At 35.5% G+C, this 21,457-nt stretch overlaps 1 protein-coding gene across 3 annotated transcripts; it reads right to left on the bottom strand.

The window, feature by feature from the left end:
• Nucleotides 1-6,787: 6,787 nt before the first annotated feature.
• Nucleotides 6,788-14,230, bottom strand: LOC113281682 (ribosome-binding ATPase YchF-like). 3 transcript variants are annotated; one of them, XM_026530475.1, is made up of 13 exons: nt 13,870-14,230; nt 12,726-12,914; nt 12,535-12,588; nt 12,351-12,368; nt 10,395-10,505; nt 10,024-10,086; nt 9,627-9,881; nt 9,271-9,417; nt 9,155-9,182; nt 8,798-8,868; nt 7,695-7,754; nt 7,285-7,431; nt 6,788-7,172 (listed from the first exon to the last, which is right to left on the bottom strand). In XM_026530475.1, exons 1-12 carry the CDS (start codon nt 14,086-14,088, stop codon nt 7,363-7,365), a joined length of 1,284 nt encoding a protein of 427 aa, XP_026386260.1. In that variant the 5' UTR covers nt 14,089-14,230; the 3' UTR covers nt 6,788-7,172; nt 7,285-7,362. The 3 variants fall into 3 exon arrangements, with proteins under 3 accessions (XP_026386260.1, XP_026386274.1, XP_026386269.1); XM_026530489.1 differs by lacking the exon at nt 12,351-12,368; XM_026530484.1 differs by having other exon boundaries at nt 6,788-7,431.
• Between the last annotated feature and the right edge of the window lie 7,227 nt (nt 14,231-21,457).

Raw genomic sequence — 21,457 nt, forward strand, 5'->3', positions numbered from 1 at the left:
GTGTGATCGATCTATTTCAATTTCAACCTTCTTGTTGTGTGGTCAAGGCTGCTAAACAAACTCTACTCAGCTTTTCCTCAAGAGAATGGATCACAAGAAGAGTAAATTTTGTGCTAGCATTCACAAACCACTTAGCTTCAGTGGTAGTGATCAAGCTTGCTCCCTCAAGAGGAGAATCTATAGCCCGAATCACAAAAATTTCTATACTTTTTTTTCCTCTTGTGTAGAGTTGCATCTCTATCCCATGGGTAAGGACTACCTAGTACTACCTGACAAACATCCAAAGGAACTACGTCGCATGTAACCTCGTCAATGTATGACTCATCTAGAGCAAATTTGAACATGCACTGTTGTATAACTTGTAATCCCCCTTCCTTTTGAAGCCATCCTAAAGGGTATGGTTCTGGATGTTTGAAAGTATTCAATCCTAACTTCTGCACCAAAGAATTTGAAAGTAAATTTTTCTGACTTCTCAGGACAATAACAGCATCAACTAGTGATGTTTTGACTTGCATCTTCACTGTGAAGAGTTGCTCCTTAAGATCATCTTTTGAAAGTCTTTCTTTTTTCCCTGTCATAAGAGAGATCTTTGAATTGGGTTCAGTTCGTCCTTGAACTTCTTTTAGAGTTTGAGCGACTAGTGCTGCCTTCTTGGCTTCTTTCCTCAACAACCCTTTGGGATATAGATGAGAGTTCTTTACCCAACACTTGTCGATAACGTGACATGTTTGTTTGCAATGGGTGCAAGTCAAACCTTCCTTGTCATTAGACTTCCCTTCTTCTTTGCTCCTTTCACCTCCTTTCACAGTGGTACCTCCAGATTTCCCCTTAGTATTTCCCTTTGAAACAGATTTCTTAAGCCTGCCTTCAATGGCATTAGCTTTTATACTTGCTTCAGCAATAGTATCAACTGAAAAAATATTCAACTCCTTTTGTATATACTCATGGAACCCGGAGATATAGTTCATATTGATAACATAATCTCGCAAGTCTAAATCCAAAAACATAGCTTGATTCTGAAATTTCGAAGCATATTTTTGCACGGTTTGGTTGTAGGACTGCTTCAAGTTATACCACTTGAACCATCTCTCCTCAAGGTAGCCAACCGGATAAAATTGTTTCCTTATAACTGACTTGAATCTTTTCCACGACAATATTCCTTTACCTAGGTTTTGTGGTTGATAAGCCTTTCACCAGGTTCGAGCATGCGTTTGTAGCTTCAATGCCGCGAAACAAATCTTTTCCTTTGAACCATATTCAAAGAAATAGAAATATGTCTCTAAACGTTCAATCCAAGCATCCAATTTTTCTACATCCATACTTCTATCGTAAAGTGGAATATCAACACGAAAATCAATTTTCAGATTCTTACCATGAAGTTTAGTTGATGTAGGACTTTTAAGAAACTCGCTTTTCTTCTTCTTCTTCTTCTTCTTCTTTCGAAGCTTCAGGTGAAGGTGTAATCTTTTTCTTCGTCTTCGTCTTGGGTGTATGAGAACGAATACATTCTGTCAATTCTTCAAGGGTGATTTGAATCGATTTCTTCCATGTTTTTTTGGTTCGCATTGCTTAGGATCATCATCTGACTTCGTCATCCTTGATCCCCTTGTTCCCTTAATGTCTTATAGATTCTCGAGTACCTCACCAAGTTTTATGTAGAGAGATCTAGTGAAAACCATAAACCACATGGATCTACCCTAAAAACTAACCTTGCTCCTGGTACCAACTTGATACCTATGATCTCTATACCTTGGTAACTATTATTATAGAGGCGGATTTCAGAATAATAATAGACAGAAACTTAGGAAGCATAACACAAAGTAGTAATTCGAAGAAATATCTTTTCTATATTATGAACAAGAAAACGATTCACAGTTCTCTCTTTGTTACGCTCATAATCTCTCTAAACAGTAGTTAACCCTAAATTGTTTGCTAAGCTTGCCTTCAACAATAACACAGGTATTTGTTTTCAAGCTTTCTTTATGTCTATGTCTAGTTAACAACCAAACCTCCCTATTTATAGACTTTCATCGTACTCAGCCGAATAGGTCTTCTATTAGGAATCCATTTCCTAAACTAAGAGTGTTTCCTAAAACAAGACTCTTTCCTAACTAGGAATTCTGCCCAAATAAGGTTTCCTTCCTAATATAGGATTCTTCCCTCAACTTAGCTTGAGGTTTACTAAGTTCCTAAGAGGAGTAGGGATACATCTGTATCAAGCTGTTATCGGGAACTTAAAGTAATGAATCTTTGCTAACTATGAGATGTCAGCAAAGTTCCAAAAAACGTGGAAACATCTAAGTAGCCCAAGTTTGGCTCCTCTCTCTTTCAAAAACCCATCATTAAGATGGTATATATGTGTAGCCCAAAAGACAAAATCTACGGTTAAGATTAGTCATTTTAGATGAAATTCAAATTTTCACATTTCATGTAGGACTAAATTAACCTTTTTATTCAATTTCACTAAACTAATTAATCTCAAAAATCAATCCAATTTTTACGGTAATATCTCCGGAATATTTTCCCGTTAACACAATATTTACCAATATTTACTACGATTCAAATTTTCCCGTTCTCAACGCCTAAATTATAGCATTGACTGGAGTTATTAATCACACTCTTTCAAAGTCCAAAAATCAGTCAAAATCTCACCTCCGGTAAATCAGTTGTGGACTGTCTTCATGACTATTAAAATCCGTGAAACAATATTCACCGGAAGTCAGCTTTGGTTTAATCACTCATTGTTTTTGGAAACAAAAAGATACCCCGTTATTATCTTCCACCTGATAAACTCTTCAAGACCCTATGATCTTTCACAAAGCAAATTTGGTTAATAGCCATCCTCTTTCATCGTTTCTTTTTCATCCTTATCCGGTAGAAATGGCTGTAAATCAGAAAAAGCAAGTGGAACATCTTTCCTTATGCAAAACGACTAGCATGAACTCAGGCTCTGTGAGGTCTCAATTAGACATTGTCCATTAGTGAAACATTTCAAATTTATCCTTGCTTTTTCATTATTTTGAACCTATAAGATTTCGAGGTGGGCATATTTGTTTTGTGATGATTAGTTTTTGCACTTGCATATAGGGTGATAATTTGTCTTTTCACTTACGACTCAGAGTAATAATTTCCTTTTTTCCTTTTAGTGATAAGTTCTCTTTTCATATGTATATGGAGTGAAATTTTTATTTTTCACTTATGATTTGAATGAAAATAAAATTTTCGCATGGGTTTTAAATGAAAATTATGTTTTTCACTCTCATTAATTTTTTTACCTTATAATATTTACCGTGTAAATTTATTCACTTTATTCTTATTGTGACATGAAAGAAGAGCCTGAACTGTTAGAGATTATTAGTCTCACATTGTTGAGCAATCTAAGATCTTGCGGTTTATAATCGTTTAGGCCTCTCCACTCATTGTCAATTGGTTTTGAGTTGGATGCCCGCAGACTTTAACATGGTATCAGAGCAGGCTATTTGCGACGAGTCTTTGACCGCGCCTTTACTCCGCGTCACCCGATTTAATTGTCCATGTGTTAGACCCAACGAGACTACACGTGAGGGGGCGGTTTATAATCGTTTAGGGCCTCTCCACTCATTGCCAATTAGTTTTGAGTTGGATGCCCGCATTCTAACATGAACTTATCCTAATCTTAAGAAGTTTGGTTTATGTGAAAATTCTTATTCCCCTATTTTTGAGATGGTTAGAAAATTTACATGTATATTCATGTTTTGAGTGAACTTCTGTTTTTCACATGACTTTTTACTTGCATCTCATGTAAAAACTCCACCTATCACATGATGCCCAGATGAAAAATCAAATTATCATCCATTTATAATATGAAAGATCAGATTTTCACATTTACGTGATGTGAAAACTCCCATTATCATTTAGTTCCAAGTTGAAAAATCAAATTATCATATGTTTCTTAAGGTTCAGTTTTCACTTTAATCTTTGAACTTATATCAACTATTTTTGTTGCGGATTTTCTTTTCGATGGGAAGGTCACCCAACAAAGCATTTTGCATTTCAATTGGATGAACTTACACCTCAATGTTTGGTGAACTATCGTTGCCTTTTTTTCTCTGTTTTGCAGAGATGATACGGGCATGAAATTCTTGGTTGCGTTGATGACCTCTGGTACATAAAGGAATACATCTAAAGAGTGACAACAACTAATTAATTAGAGATTGCAAGTTTGAGTGTTTGATAATTTTTGTTTCTGATATAAAAAAGAGACTTCAAATCAATGGTAATAATCGGGTTGTTGATATGGAAAGACCTTGAAGAAGAAAATGAGCACAACATAGTTAGAGGACATGCGACAGTACAAGCTCAATGAAAAGATGAATTTTCACCCCGTAACAGTGGTGATATAACCTGTGTTTTTGGTCGATGGAACTTTTTCAAGTTTTTGAAGTTGAAGGAGAAAAATTAGGACGTCATAAAGTAGTTTCTGATTTGGTGATAGTCAAATAACTACTCGGGAGATTTTTAAGGGATTCGATTATGATGATAGTCAAACAACTACTCGGAGGTTTTTAAGGGATTGGATTAATATCCCGTAATATTTGGAAAAAATTAATATGTTTAAGTAAAAGGCTATTTTGTAATCTATTTTAATTATGGGCCGGATAGAATCTTATTGGCGGGTTCTTCATATAAAAAAAAAAAGTTGTTTTGGGCTACAAGTAATTTTCCCCTACAAAAAACTAAACTTGATTATAAGTTGAGATAGTCAAGCTTCGACTCGCGGGCTAAAAATTATAAACGACATGCATATTACTTATGAACAATTTTTTGGGATCATGATTTTTTTGGTGACCATGGTTTTATTTTGGGTAAAGACATTAGAAGTAAATCTAGGTCACCCTTATCTAGATATTTATATTAATACCTAAATTGCACTCCTGATTAATTTTGGATGATGATTAGTTAGTGTTAATAATAGTTAGTGTAATGAATAGTTAGATGATTAAGTTAAAGATAATTAGTGAGATTAAAAAATCAGATGGTTTTTTTTAAAGAAGTAGAATTATTGAGAGAGTAAAGTTAGAGAAGATGAAGAAGGAAAACATGAAAAACGATGGATTTTACCAACCACAACCGGAGGAAGGGTATTTGGGTACCCAGGTGTGCTTCAAACTTAGATAATGTTGATTGAATTGCTCCAAACTTTCAAAAAAAATGAAAATTTTTATGTAGGTTTGGGTCAGTTCGGTTACCATATGTCAAGAACATGTAACCGAACACACCTGAAAGTGTAGTTCGGTTACGTTTTCCAAACACGCAGGTTACCGAACTCGCTCGTTAATGGAGGTTTTGGTCGTACAGTGTAATGTTCGGTTACCTAGGATAAAATGGTAGGTAACCGAACTTTGAACTTAACAATTTAATTGGGTACATCTTGTGTGTTCGGTTAGTTCGCAAACTTCAACGCAACCAAGTTCCCAACCCAACTGCAGGTTAAAAGTAACCTAGTGTTAGAAGTTCGGTTGGTTCGCAAACTTCAACATATTTTGCGAGTCAACCGAACTGGGCTTATATATGCATATATGCAATTAGGAAAACGTTCGGTTACTACGAAATTTATTTCTTGGCGAATTAGGTAGAGTTCGGTTACGAAGTTTCCAAGGTAGAGTTCGGTTACAAAGAAAACTTAACATTTTTGCGAACGAACCGAACTTGTGGACTTCTCATTATTTTCGTAAACTAAAGTTCGGTGATATCCTTATTTTGCGAAGGAACCGAACTTATGGACTTCTGTTGTTCTAATACAAGGAGTTCGGTTAAAAGTATTTTTTGCGAATCAACCGAACTCTATTGGCTAAGTTCGGTTACTTTGTAGTTTTAAAATTTTTTGCGAAAAAACCGAACTCTATTGGCTAAGTTCGGTTATTTTGGAACTCAAGATAGTGGCCACAACAACACAGTTCGGTTAGACTGGATTTGTTTTTTTTTTCGGTTCTAAGGGTGGAGTTCGGTTACTTTGTAGTTTTAAAATTTTTTGCGAAACAACCGAACAGAGAGTTAGGTGACTTAGTTTTAAATCCAATAGAACCGAACTGTTCTTCGTGTTCTTCATTTTCAAGAAGTTCGGTTAGTAAACTAGGGTTTTTTGAAAAATCGACCTAATCGAACATGGCTCTGTAACTCCTACTAAAACCTTATTTTGATGATTTCTATTCGATTGAAGCAATCAAAATCAAAGTAAAGTGAAGGTTTGTTGGAAAATACCTCCGGAGTGGTCACATGGCAGAATCAGGCTGCGGCTGGCGTCTTTTATACTCGATAAAATTATCATGTAACAGAACTTAATTGTGATTGCATTGATGTTGTTACATTTCTTAAATAGGCGGTGATGGTGGTAGTGGGAGGAGGTGGTGGTGGTAATCGGTGGTTGGTGGTGGTGATAATCGGATGTGGTGGTGGTGGGCGGTGGTGGTGGTGGTGATAATCGGAGGTGGTGGTGGTGGGCGGTAGTGGTGGTGGTAATCGGTGGTGGTGGTGGTGATAATCGGAGGTGGTGGTGGTGGTAATCGGCGGTGGTGGTGGGAGGAGATGGTGGTTATATATATATATATATATAGGTGGTTATTAGGTTGGTTTTAAATTAAGTTAGATTAAGGGTAGGTTAGTCATTTCAACGTTTTAGGACACCCCTTATCACTATAGGGAAGGTGGCCTAATAAAACCATGGTCCCCTCAAAAAAACCATGGTCCCTAAAAATTCATTCTTACTTATGGGATAGTGGTTAATATAAGAAAAGAAAAATGTAACATGTTGATGAACTTTGTTTAAATTTCTCACAAAAATTGTCAAACTCAACAGTTCATATGTAGATAAAACCAAATGTGCCAATCTCTTATTTGTGTCTTGAGTTCTACTTCTATGATCCTAACATCACTAGACACGAAGTCTAATCCAAAACCCGTACAGTCGCTGGACATACAAACTTACATGGTTGAACTTTTGATATAATATCTCGTGAGTCGAGGGAATCCACTCGAGCTTTGCATAACTCAGATTGAGCTTAACTACAATTTCAATAGGAACTGAAACCTTTCTCTTTCCCACTCTATTTTGTTCACTAAAGCATAAGAAGCATAACATTCAATTTAATTATATTTCCTCATCTTTTCCTGGCAATGTGTAAAGTTTCCTTTCACTACAAACCAAAAGAATATGTAATTCCAAATTTCAGTTAACCAATTCCCTTCTTCAGGTCGCATTATATTCATCAAAATTTTCTGTAGCCTTGAATATGTATAAGATATTACCTGAACCATGTGCACATGACCACCCAGCAAAGCAGGAAGTGAATAGAATTACTCATCTTTGTTCAAACGGACCTTGAGTTAGACGTTAAAGCGGAAGAGCATGACATCCCCTTCTTGAACTACATACTCTTTACCTTCAGATCTCAACTGCAAACACACAAGTTAATCAAATTCATTTCCACCCCACAAAAAAAAATAATCCAACGGAAACACATATCTGCTAGATGTGAGTTAGAATCGAAAACTCTAATATGCATTCAGTCTTCTATCGTTAGCTAGACTCATGTCCAATGTCCAATATAAGGTATGGCCATTGCCCATCGGTCATATGATGTAGAGTGATTTTTGTGCAGTCGGCCACTAGCACGTATCATAATATGATCTAAAAAAAAAATTTATCACCAACTTACCAATCCTTTCTCCCTTGCAGCAGCAAGTGATCCAGCTGCAACAAAATCATGATAGGCTACCTGAAGCAGTATATACCATAGACACCATGGTTTAGACCATATCATCAAGACCATCATCAGTGTCATAACAAAACCTGAGTACCTAAATAACTTAAAATGCATAACATTTTAAAATGTAAAGACTCCCCGAAATGCAAAAAAATTGCATAGAAATTTTTGTTACTATAATTCTAAAAACTCCCACCCTTTGAGACCCGGAACACCCTCATTCACACACTAACCAATTCTCAAATATCTTACAAATTCAGCCGTTGGATTTTCTAATTTCAAATTTGAGCCGTCATATCTCAACGAACCACCGAAAAAAATGGTATGTGTACTATTCTTGTCATCCTTTGGATGGTTTGTTATTTATCACTTGGATTAAAGGAAACAACAAATAGTTTTTGCTTACAAGTCAGACCATCGGATTTGATGCACATTGAGGTTGCACAGTCGACCGAGCTAGAATAATCCGGTGTAACATGGCTTCACAAAATTAGCTGCAACATTAATCTTATTGGTGTTTTGAAAAAATCACCCAGCATAAAGGACATTGTTTTTTCGCATGTGCGTCTTGCGCACAACCCTCCCCCTAATATAATGTAAGTGTGAGAATACAAGTTCTACTAATTGGTTTTACTAGAATCTTCTGACACTATAATTATGCTGTAGGGAGGTACAAATTTTCAGTCGAAATGACAAACACTTAGGTTACCGACAGGAGTTACACTGCTGGTTTAAGTAATGATCACTTTTATGGAGATTTAAAGCAAATCATACCCTTACGTTGCTTTTTGAGTGTCTTGCCAAGGACACTAATTGTTTTAACACACTACAAGAATGCTTAAACCTTCGTGATGTGTTTTCATACTTCTTTTATCTCATTAGTATTATAAATGTTTTCCATAAAGATAACCAGGCCTGTACGATAATTGATTATGAGCTCATGATCAATTACGAAAACTATTTATCTATAATGAAAATGAGACAACTGATAAAATTTAAATGAAGATTAAAAGACTTTTCATAGATGTTAATAAACTAAATTTGTTGAATCATACCGTCTCAGCTCTGATGAAGCCTTTCTCGAAGTCCGAATGTATAACTCCCGCAGCTTGTGGTGCAGTCGTTCCTAATTATCACAAAGTATAAAGCATTGCATTGGTTGACAGCCTTAATATTTACATGAGACCTTTAAAAGGAAATGCAGGTTTTACAAATGAACATCATATATTATATAATAGATCGAAGAAACGTCTTATTTAATATCAACGGTTCTAAAAAACTTTAACATTCAGTTACCCAGTTCATAACTGTATTGGAATGACTTTTAAGCAGCAATTATCTGGTAAAGAAAAACTCTATGCAGAGTTTTGAAATATACACTCAAGAAAATATGAGGTAAAGAAAGAGCTAACCTGCAAGTATGGTCCATGCTTTTGTTTCCTGCAATGCCAAAGGGAACAATTACATAGACTGTCAAAAATGAAATACTAGCCTTTAGAAGAATATGACATGGTTTAAGCAACTGCACCTTCTCCCCAGATGTAAAGTAAGTACGCAATCCCAAGAGACTATATGTTGCTCTGATAAGATTTCCAAGGCCACTTTCGTTGACACCAAGAGAATTCAAAAATTCAGTTCTTTCTTCAGATGGAAGTTCAGTAAGCTCGGACTCGACCTAAAACGTTACAAATGTGTATCTTTGATATGTTAAGTATCATAAGCAATATGATTACTAGGAACAACCTACTGCAGTAAAATATAATGGCAAAACAGAAAATTATATAAATGATGTTTGACTAGAAAATATTCAGAATCAGCCATTGGAAGAACCTCCATAATGAAGAAAGATCAAATAACTTCCGAAACATCTTACAAACAGCATACCTGTGCTGATACTGATACTATTCCAGACTGCAACTGAGACGCAAGGTTCATCACATCTTTGACATAAGGATTACTTTCAGGGTCGGCAAGATCCGATTCTGTTACATTTGCAACGTATATAACAGGTTTCATTGTGAGTAAACAAAGATGATCTATAGATTCTCTCTCATAATCTGTCAGTGTTACTGATCGTGCTGGTTTTCCATCCAAGAGTTCTTGTTGAATTCTTTCCAAAGCAGACTTTTCTGCTTCTTCCTGATGTATATTCAGCAAAATTGCAACATATCAGAAGGATTAAATATTTTCGTGTATAAGGAGCACCGAGCATGCATCCAACAACATTAAACATTGGGATGAAGAAAGTCGTGTTAGCTAAGATAATAAATAAACCACTTACCTTCACTTTTGATTGTGAATCCTTCACTTTTCCTTTCTTCAGTTTATCGATTCTCTTGTCAATCTGCATTTCTTGTAAGAAATACAACTTGGTCCAATTAGATCAACTTATCCTTCTATTACCTTGCTTAGGCATCCATAAACAGCTAGAGTATTAAAAAATGAACAGGATATAGAACTTCAAAGACGATGAATGATGTTACGAAAATAGAGTTGAGAGGAAACTGCAGGAATAATCCCTTAGATAGAATTCATACGCGGTGCTCTTACCATGCATGGATACAATGTTCTTTTATGCATTACGTACTAGGAGAATTGTTTTTGTTACCAGATCGTTAACAACCAAACTTAATGATGCAAGTAATTGCATACCTGGTCGAGATCTGAGAAAGCCAGCTCAAGGTTGATTACATCAATGTCGGACTTGGGGTCGACTTTTCCATTCACATGAATTACATCATTATCTTCAAAACAGCGAACAACCTGAAACATTAAACATCTATTTCAACAAGCAGACCTGTGAAGCTCTTAAACGGAAGCATCACACTACATTTTGCACAGTTTCTAGCAGGATTTAGAAGAGTATTTAACTGCGATTTGACTGCAAGTTGTCTCTCTCTAAGTACTTTATTTACTTTCTCAGGTAATATGTGAAATGTTTTTTGCTGGGGCTACTTCAAGTGAATACAATAGTGATACATAAGAATTCTGTTTTTTCTGTACCTTTTTCATTTTTTTTCTTTTGCAGTTCTGGCTGTACATCCAAGGTTAGGAATTTTCTTTAGTTAACATTTAGGAGGAAAAAGAAAATTTTTGCTTGCCATATAGGACAAACCATACCCCACTTCTTGAAGGTTTGCCAGTTCTGTCTTTCCCAGCACTGAAGCCAAAAGCCTCGGCCGTAAAGACCAATTGTGAAAACATAGACAACATACACATCATGTACACCATTGACCATTCTCATGAAACTATGAACTTATTCTACACAGAACTGGTGCAAGGTGACAGACTGCAAACAATAGTCCGAATAAGTCAAAGTGGTTCTGCCATTTGGTGATTGACCTTGTCCATGTTCAAGATGATCTACCTAAAACACTAGCCAATCATGATTTGCTTAGGAACTATACGAGATTTTAATTCTAGTTCAATAATGGCTGTGTAGAGATGTTGGATCCAAACATCCCTGGCAAAATTCTTAAAACAGAATACAGAAAAGGAAAAAAAGTGATATCTATTTCCTTCTTTTCCCTCTCTAAATTCTTTTTCTAGCAGAAATCTCCCCTCTTCTATGTGTACCAACTAACACACGATTTGTAGACTAGAGCTCTTTCTATGTTGTTAATTTAAGAGATAGTAACTCATCCCTTAAGTTTCAGTGAATCAGGTTTTCCCTTAGAAATAGTATTCTAAACCCAGAGTGCTTGTACGTAGTAAGCCTAGGTATTGGGTTTTTTTTGTCGGTTCCACACCTGAAAATGGATCAGCCCTGTCCCATCAGAAGACTTATGGTTCCTCAAAAGTGTCACACCAATAATAATTCTTTTTTGGTAGATTTGGGTATTAGAGTGGTCTGAGCAAGGGAAACTCTCTCTTCTTTCTCTGCAGATGCCAACTTCCCATTTGGTTTTGATGACCCTTCAATTACCTCGTCTTCTTCTTCCCGCAGATGTTTGTGGTAGTCCGTTTCCGGCTTATGGTTTCAACTCTGGATGCAATTTCCAGCATCCGTCCTTAGAGTGCCAATCAGTTTTGTAGTTCTCATAACAACTATTACCTTGGCCTGCTGCTACATAACTAAAAGATCGCTGAATAAGAACATAAATGTTATTCCAATAAAAATGATATGACTCTACAGCTTTACCTTAAAGGTTAATACCCTTAGGTGTTGCATCTCTCTAGCTAATCGATGTTTACAGCTTTACCTTACAGAGTTACTTTACCTAAGGTTTTGCATCTCCCTTCATCCTATTCCCTCTCTGAATTCTTGACTAGTAGAAATCAAATCTATTTCCTCTCTGAATTCTTTTTCTAGAGAATTCACTTCATTCTTCAAATGTACCAACTAGCACGCCATTTATTGACTAGAGATCTTTCCAAACTAGTATATCAAAGAAAAAGAAACTTTTCCCAACTTTATAAGTTTTAGGAAATAACAACTCTGGTACAGAACTGTTGGAAACTCAGGGCTGTGTTAACTAATACTCTTATTTTTTATCTAAATTATATAGCAAAACTAGGACGCAGTTGATCATGCATCAACAGTGTAACTTCTTTTTATTATTCAAATGCATCAACAGTGCTACATGTTTAAGCATATTTAACAACTACCTTTTCATATCTCGCTGACTGTAGCTTCGTTCTCATTACAATAACCAATCACCGGGAAGGAAATTGACAAGAAAAATTCATCAGAAGGTGATGAACTGCAAATTATTGAAACTTGACACCAAAGAGAAGTAAAACCAGAAGGGACACCTGGAGGATTACAGCAACAGAAAAGAGAAACACGAACCTGAAGTATGGCATCCACCTGACGAATATGTGACAAGAATTTATTTCCTAAACCCTATGAATAAAAAAGACTATGGTTAGTCCAATGTATAAGATTATAAAATGGACAAGGAAACTACAGCTGTAAAATTTCAGTACATCAACAAACAAAACGTATATAGAGCTCATCGAGGACATATCACAAATTATCACCTCCCCTTGACTGGCTCCTTTGACAAGCCCAGCAATATCTACAAATTCTATTGATGCTGGGACTGCACGCTGAGACTTGTTAAGTTCTGAAAGCACATTGAGACGTGGATCTGGGACTGCAACAATCCCAACATTCGGCTCTATTGTACAGAAAGGAAAATTGGCAGCTTGGGCTTTCCCATTCTCAACCTGAGAGTATCAGAAGCTATTATCGATACCTGATATGAACATTATGAAGAAAGAAAGTACATGCAGATTGCAAGCTGACGAGCTTATAATATTCAAATGGAATAAGCTAAGATAGCATTAAGTTAAAGAAGCAATTATCTGCATTATGTAATCATAACATGATATACTTGGAACAACTGAGAACATATCAAAAAGCTTTGAGACACATAACCTAAACATTCAAACCGTATACTTAGTTTTATGTATTTGCAAACATCCAAACCCTGTTTAGTTGTTTGGTTGCAAATATATGGAACTCAGTAGAGCAACAAAAAGGTCCAAAATTCCAAGGGAGTAAAAAGCATTATAACGGTTAAAAAAATGACAGTAAGTTTCATCCTGCTTTTGCCACACTCTCCACCAATTCTGAAGCTGCTGTAATATTCTAGGGAGAAAAGAACTAAGAAGCTTAACTACCTCTCCGGACAAAATTAAAAATGGATAAATTCCACCTCTCGTATAGAAAGATATATTTATCTTATACAACAGGTGTCCATTCTAATTCCCCTCTCATTTTACTGCACTGCTTATAGGGTGTTCGAAGGGTGTTAGCTTATGTTACCACATTGATCACAAAATAGAATAAGTGTCCACTTGACGTTCCCTACTTTTTCCAAGCTGGGAATAGCCAGGATTCCACCAAAATAAGACTTGCTCTTAAGATGAAAAACATACTTAATTATAAGCTAAAACATGGACCAGATTCAATTTGTCAAATACATCGTATGCATCTTTTGTAGAAAATAACTTCAACATGATGAACATATAAATGGCATTATTTTTTCTTTCGCCATCAAGAAACATGTCCCTATTCTTATCTCGGATTCTAAATCTTGATTAATAGAATCACTGCTGCACTAGTTCCAAGCCTTTTGAATAAGAAGAGATAGAGTGATAGTGAGAAGTAGAAACTTACAACAGCGTTAAAAAGAGTGGATTTTCCGACATTAGGAAGTCCAACAATACCAGCTTTCAAGCTCATACTGACTTTAGGTGACGAAGAAAATCGCTTAATAAGTACAGAAAAACTGTTGATACTTTCTCCTTTGGGATTTCTCCATTGGGTACAAAAGGATGATCTCCTCAGAGGAAACCCTAGAGATGGAATTAGATGGTGTGAAGCCAATTTAGCCATTTTAGCAGAAAAGAGAGTAGAGATTGGAGGATAAAAGATGGAGCGCTGTTTTATATTATCTCTGTTCTCTGCTCTCTGGAAACCAAAGGACCTGATAACGCTAATTTTCAAATAAAAATATGTCGGGTCACCAATTCTATTTGTAGGCTAAGATATATTTTAACTATGGTTATTGATGTTTTAGCTTGGTCTCATGGTCATCTAATTTCTCTCGTAGAATATTCACCCAAGTTTTATGGTCATTTCAATCTAATATTTATATGCGCTGAATAATTCCGTGAAAAGTAAAATTTGGTCACGCTGAATGGAACAGTGCAGCCATCTCAGTCGTCGGATCAAAAAATAAAACAATCTCACTAAACCATTCCGCGAAAAGTAGAATTTTGGTTGCGCTGAATGAAACAGCGCAATTATCTGGCTACTAGTTAGCATTCGAGATATATCTGGAGAGAGAAGTAGAAGAGAAGAATAGGCAACGCCTTTTGTCTAATCTAGAAGCAAAACTAACACCATAAGATTTAGCCTTATGATCCAATTTGAGGACAAATTGTGTCTCAATGGGTTGGGGATGTTAGGATAACAACACCAATTAGGAGAATCTAGTTATTTTAGCAATAATTATATGTTTCCCTATTTAGCATTTGCTTAGGACTCAAGTCATGTTCTTTATATATTTATAGTTTGTTCTGGGGTTTATTATTCAATGAATACAATCAATTTTATTAAGCTTTGCTTAGTTGGTGGCTAATCCTCAATTCAAAGGATTTAGGTGGTTGATCGCCAATCAAACGATCAATTTATCTATCTTTAATATCAGGATCCCTCTAGTTTGGTGTCGGATCCTAACATCTGGTATCAGAGCTGGTGGTTGGTGACTATGACCAGCAACCTGAACTAAACTTGCATCAACGTACCACACATCCATCCACTGAATGCTAAACTTCCTACTTTGGAAGTTACACTACTTTCAGAAAATGTTAGCGCCGTTTGCAGCAATGCCACATCCAATACTAACAAGGTGATACATATAAATTCTACTGCAGGTGACATTATAGTGAGTGCTTCCTTACGTAAGGGAACCCCTAGTGATTCAGTAGTTTCTAATCCATCAGTAAATTGTGAGAGTACTACCGACAATACATCCGAGAGACATAAAGGGTTGTCTACAGTTTCTATGCACGAAGAAGATGATATCATTATTAAAGAGTTACCTTTCATTTCACGTGGATACGCATATATTAATTGTTACAACCACCAAAATGCAGACTATTGAACGAGTCATATGAAATTAAATTATGGAACCCACCTTGGTCAATTTTTAGGGAGCGATAAAAGTACGATACAACTTAAGGACAAGTTGCGTTTCAAGAGGCTGATAATGCGGGGACACCAATTCTATTTTTAGGTTAGATATGTTTTAGCTTAGTCTTATGGTCCAACAAGAGGACAAGTTGTGTCTCAAGGGGTTGGGGATGTTGGGACACCAACACCAATTAGGAGAATCTAGTTATTTTAGCAATAATTATATGTTTCCTTATTTACTATTTGCGTAGGACTCAAGTTATGTTCTCCATATATTTTATAGTTTGTTATAGGGTTTATTATTCAATCAATACAATCAATATTATTAAGCTTGTCTGAACTTGGTGGCTAATCCCCAATTCAAAGGATTTAGGTGGTTGATCGCCAATCAAACGATCAATTTATCTATATTTAGTATTGTTTATCTTTAGTACTAGGATCCCTCTAGTTCGGTGTTGGATCCCAACATTTGGTATCAGAGCATTCGATCTGAGACCACACTTCCTACCTAATTTTTTTTTATCATCTTCTGTTGCTCTATCACCATCACTGTTAGCCAAAAAAAACGTGGACTCGCAGAAGTATCAAGGTGGATCAACTATTACTATCGTGACGAAAACAAAAAAAACTCGTCTGTTGGATTTGTTCTTATCGATTATATCAAAATAAGGGTTTCATCTTATCGGTCGTGTGAGTGAGTATATTTGCCAAGTTAATTAAGTCTTTGTTCTTACAGTCATCTTAGTATTTTAACCCATTAAAAACATCTGCGTTAGTGCTATTTAAGCTTTTGGCTTCTGTTAGCTTACCGTCAATAATTATTAATCATTCCTTCCAGTGGAAGTTTAGGTGCTCCGATAATTTTTAGAAACTCAAAGTTATTCGTTGCATTTATTTATATATCCTCTTGGATTTTGACAATGACGAGTGTGACTACTGTACCTTTGATTGAGCTTGAACCTTCTCAAAGGATTATCACCGTAATTGCATTTATTGTTCTTGAGCCGCGATAAACTCCTGAAATTTTGAAGTTCCAATATATGATACGTATTGATCTATGTTGGTGACTATTATTATAGAGGCGGAATTCAGAATAATAATAGACGAAAACTAGAAAACATAACACACTAGAAACCAGATTCGAAGAAAATATCTTCTTTAGATTATGAATAAGAAAACTATTACAATTATCTCTTTGTTACGCTCACAATCTCTCTAGGTGAATAACGTGAAAATATTTTTTAAGTTTGCTTTTACAAAAATTAATTGCCTCACAAACTTCTCTCAGAGTGATTTGTCTCACAAACCTCCCCTCTAGGTGTGTCTGTATCACAAACCACACTATCTAGATGTCTTAGCTATGAGCTAAACATCTCTATTTATAACTTTAATGGTTTCCCAGACCATCTAGGAATCTATTTTCCTTATCTAGGAATAATTCATTTTCCAGGTATATTTACTTATCTAGAAATATTACCTTGTCTAGGAATATTCCTTATCTAGGAATAATTCCTTTTCTAAGTATATATTTCCATATTTAGAAATATTACCTTGTCTAGGAAATATTTCTTTCTAGGTATATTGCCTTATCTAGGAATGTTGCCTTGTTTAGGAATATTTCCTTATCTAAGAACACTGCCTAAAAATCAGTATTCCTTCCCAAAGTAGAAGTTTATCCTCAATATAACTTGAGGATTGCTAAGTTCCCAAAAGAGGAAAGATACACCTGTATCAATATACGACGAAGATGATTCTGAAAGATGGATTTTTGAGGCTGATCAATACTTTAGTTTTCATGATATCGCTGATGCCGACAAAGTCTCCTTGGTTGTTGTTAATCTCAGTGGTGATGCAACTCATTGGTATCAAAGAAAAATACACAAACTAGGAGAATTAACATGGCTACAATTTTGTCGTACGCTTTTTTCTCGGTTCGGATCTCGAAGGCATATTATTTCATGCCGCACTTATTCTAAATTCGCACAAACAGGTATTAAATCCACCGATCTTTTTCAATCTGAGGACATGTCAAATGGAAATAATTCGGATGCATTTGGCCCTCATTCCAAATCAACACAAACAAAAGACTGCGTCGCTGTCCTTACAAAGACTATAAAGTATGTGATTGTTGAGATGAAATAAATCAACAAAAAATAAATAAAGATCTAGCATTTATTGCAGCCTACTTCGAAAAGCAACAAGGTACTACCGAAAAGGATGCTAAAAAGTTGGAATCAATCAACATCACACTTAATGCACCAAATAATCTACAACCACCTAGAGAGCAATTAACCGAGAAAGGTGAGGTCCTAGAAACACCAACAATTGAGGAAAAAACTAGTATTGAAGATTTGATACTTGGTTTAGTTCCATTATAGGATGCACAAGATGGCATACACAGGGATATCATGTCAAATTATGTTTGCTTTGCTTATCCTGCAGGACCAAATAAACAAATAATTAATTGATTTTGTCTTCGCATATCAAGTGGAACGACTAATGGTATAGCTAGTCAAAGTGGAAATGAAAAATCTACTGTAATTAGTTAAATAGAAAGATATTATGATTCACCAGCTGCTGAAATTCCAATTTTTGGTGCCAATATCAAAGAGTTGCATTCCATGGCTACGAGAAAAAATAGAAGTTGTCATACAAGAAACCGTGTTATTCATGTTTAAAACTCATGCCAATATTGCCTATGGGACGGATCTTGAAGAAATTAGATTTTGGAATCCACCTAGGTCAATTGTTGAGGAGCGAGAAAAATACGATCCAACATGAGGACAAGTTGAGTTTCAGGGAGCTGGGAATGTTGGGACACCAATTCTATTTTTTGGCTAGATATATTTTAACTATGTTTATTGATTTTTTAGCTTAGTCTTATGATCCCAACTTGAGGACAAGTTGTGTCTCAAGGGATTGGGGATGTTGGGATACCAACACCAATTATGAGAATCTAGTTATTTTAGCAATAATTATATGTTTCCTTATTTAGTATTTGGTTAGGACTCAAGTCATATTCTTTATATATTTATAGTTCGTTCTAGGGTTTATTATTCAATCAATACAATCAATATTACTAAGCTTGTCTTAACTTGGTGTCTAATCCCAATTTGATCGCCAATCAAATGATCAATTTATCTATCTTTCTTATTATCTATCTTTAGTACTAGGATCCCTCTAGTTCGGTGTCGAATTCTAACAAAATTATGGGACAATAAATACATGCTAATGGTACCGATTTGCGTTGGGTACCGACTCCTCGGCGAGGGACGTTTCGTTTTATGTGGATTTTTTTCATTTTATGTGGATTTTTTTAAGGAATTCCTTCATATACCCTTCAAAAATACTAGTGATATACCCCTTAGTTAAAAAATCAGTAGTCTGTTAAGAAAGTAGTTCCTATTCAGTTAGTAAAAAATTATTAAAGAGAAGAATCAGTGACTAAATACAGTCCACTACTAAGTTAGATGGTAAAATCATTAAACTGTTAAAGAGAAGAATCAGTGACTAAATGCAATCCACTATAAAGTTAAGTACAACCATCTTTCCAATCAGTAAATATGTTAGACTTAGTTGATGTGAGTGATCGAAACCTACCTTTAATCATTTTTTGTCAAGCGTGGTTTGAATTTTTTTCTAAAACGTTAATTTTGTTTGTTTTTTCTTTATTATTATTTTTTTGAATCTTGTGATCATGATATTGTTTAAGTTAGAATCTTACAAAATTGGTGCAATCACTGTGTGCATCTGTTTTATGGTCAAACATTACCATGGCCCGGAAAAAATAGAGGCCATAAAAAGAAAGATCAAGAAGAGAACACACAGAAAAAGGTCATGTATTAAGGGATATGTGGTGAACCTGGTGATGAAATGGGTGTCGCATACTTACACTAGGTTAGTTAATAAACTCTTTAATTTTCTATTGTGGGTTCATCAAGAAGGATCGCCCTTACGTGGGCAACGAACTCACACTAATGCGAGGACATCTCGCAAGCGAAGGATTGCATAGACCGGTAGGAAATACCATTCAGACACAATATGAGCTGGAGTGGACATCGGATTAGCAGGTATGTAATTGTCTGGATGCCCCAAGACATTAGGAGCATAAAAGATCGTACTTAGTTCAACCGTATGTTGTATTTAGTCACTGCCTTTTTTTAATACACGTGCCTCTTTTATTAAAAAATAAAATTCTACAACATTATCATGGATGTTTCGAGATCCATGAATCATGATAGTATTTAGCTAAGTATATCTAGGTACATGTACACATTCAAATCTCTCCAATAGCATCTGTGATGCTGCAACTTGTTTGCTTACATCAATATCAACCTTCGACGATCCAAAAAAAAAACTTTTATATCATCAGGCAACCCAAAACTTAAAAAATCATTCAGCCACCTCTTTTGCTTTGGATGACAGTTGATTAATTATCAACAATAATCACCTGATGTAGAAACGGGTGATGGTACATCAAATATAACACTGATCATCAAGCCAATCAAACTCGAAGTCAAAATTTCAATCAAAAAATTATATAAAAAATATATGCATTGAAATTTTTTTGAAAATGAGGAGGTACCAAAATACACCACCAACTTTTTCTTAGGCAACCTGTATGGAGTAAACTCGAATACAATTCCGAGAGTTCAACTTAATGAATGTCAATCAGGAATTATATCAGGTGAATTACAACATACTCAATGATTGGTGTTCGTTAATTGTCCTTTGTGATTTCGTTTTTTTTCTATTTTTTCTTTCTTCTTTCAATTTTAATGGAGACATCTCAAAATACTGAGATGAATTCAAACCCAAATTCAGAAGTAAATCCCAACATTGTTGATCTTGATAATACAGTAGAGGAAAGTCCTTCTATAGATCTCATTAATGGAACTGAGGAGAGGTGTGTTGTATGGAAATTTTCTTTGATTGGACGTCTAGATTTGCTTCGTTTAAAATTTGCAGATGCTGTTTCAAACTTGAAATCTCAGTGGAAACTAGTTGGCCAGTGTAAGATTATTCCATTGGGAAAAGGATTTTTTACAATTAAACTTGACAATGAAAGAGATCAGAACTATATCAAAGCATGGTTATGGGAAGTTTACAACCAAACTTTATGGATTCGAAACTGGATACCATATTTTCGTCCAGAATTGCATAGAACTTCTTCAGCAATGGTGTGGGTTTACTATCCTGGGCTGAGTTTAGAATATTGGGATGAGCAGACTCTGTTCAAAATCAGTTCAGCATTGGGAGAACCAGTAAAGGTAGTTGAAGCTACTTTAAACTTTGAAAATGGTTTATATGCAAGAGTTCTTATCAAAATTGATTTAGCAAAGACGATTCCACATAAACTATGGATTAAAACCAAGTTTGGAGGCTTTATGCAAAGTGTTCTTCTAACAAAGTTACCAAAATTCTGTCATCATTGTAAGATTGTTGGTCACTTACAAGCTCAATGCAGAGTGAAAGTATCCAATGATGCAGAAGCAAGTGCAAGTCAAGAAAAACATGGAGCAGCAACAACTAATTTCAGGCCAAAATCTACAGAGCAGAAAAAGGATAAAAAAAAGAATTCAAATATTAATACATCACCCAGAATAGAAGCTCAACAAGAACATGTCAAATTTGATATTTGTTATACTCCAGTACAAGCAATCAGTCAGAATACTCAAATTCCTCAACCAACATCTGTTAATCTATCTTCTGGTAGATTTGAAACTCTAAATATAGTGATTGAGGAAGAAGTTGAAATTAATATAAATGAAGGGAGTGGAATCTCCAGCAAAAATACAACAAATAGCTGAGGATAATGCAGTTGAAAAGAGTGTTACCAATTTCATTAATGGCAAAGATGGGTCAATATCAGAGGAAAGAGTTCCAACAACAACTTGGTCAAAAATAATTCAAAAACCTTCAAACTTTTGGAACACAGCCAACTCCAGTAATGACACAAAAGGAAGCTCCAGCTAAGGTAAAATCTCAGCAAGTAAACAACAAATATAATTTCAGAAAGAATCAAGGAAAAGGGGGTACTAGGGACCTCCAACCGTTACAATGAGAG

This window comes from Papaver somniferum, chromosome 1 (assembly GCF_003573695.1).
Source record: "Papaver somniferum cultivar HN1 chromosome 1, ASM357369v1, whole genome shotgun sequence".
NCBI classification, from domain to species: domain Eukaryota; kingdom Viridiplantae; phylum Streptophyta; class Magnoliopsida; order Ranunculales; family Papaveraceae; genus Papaver; species Papaver somniferum.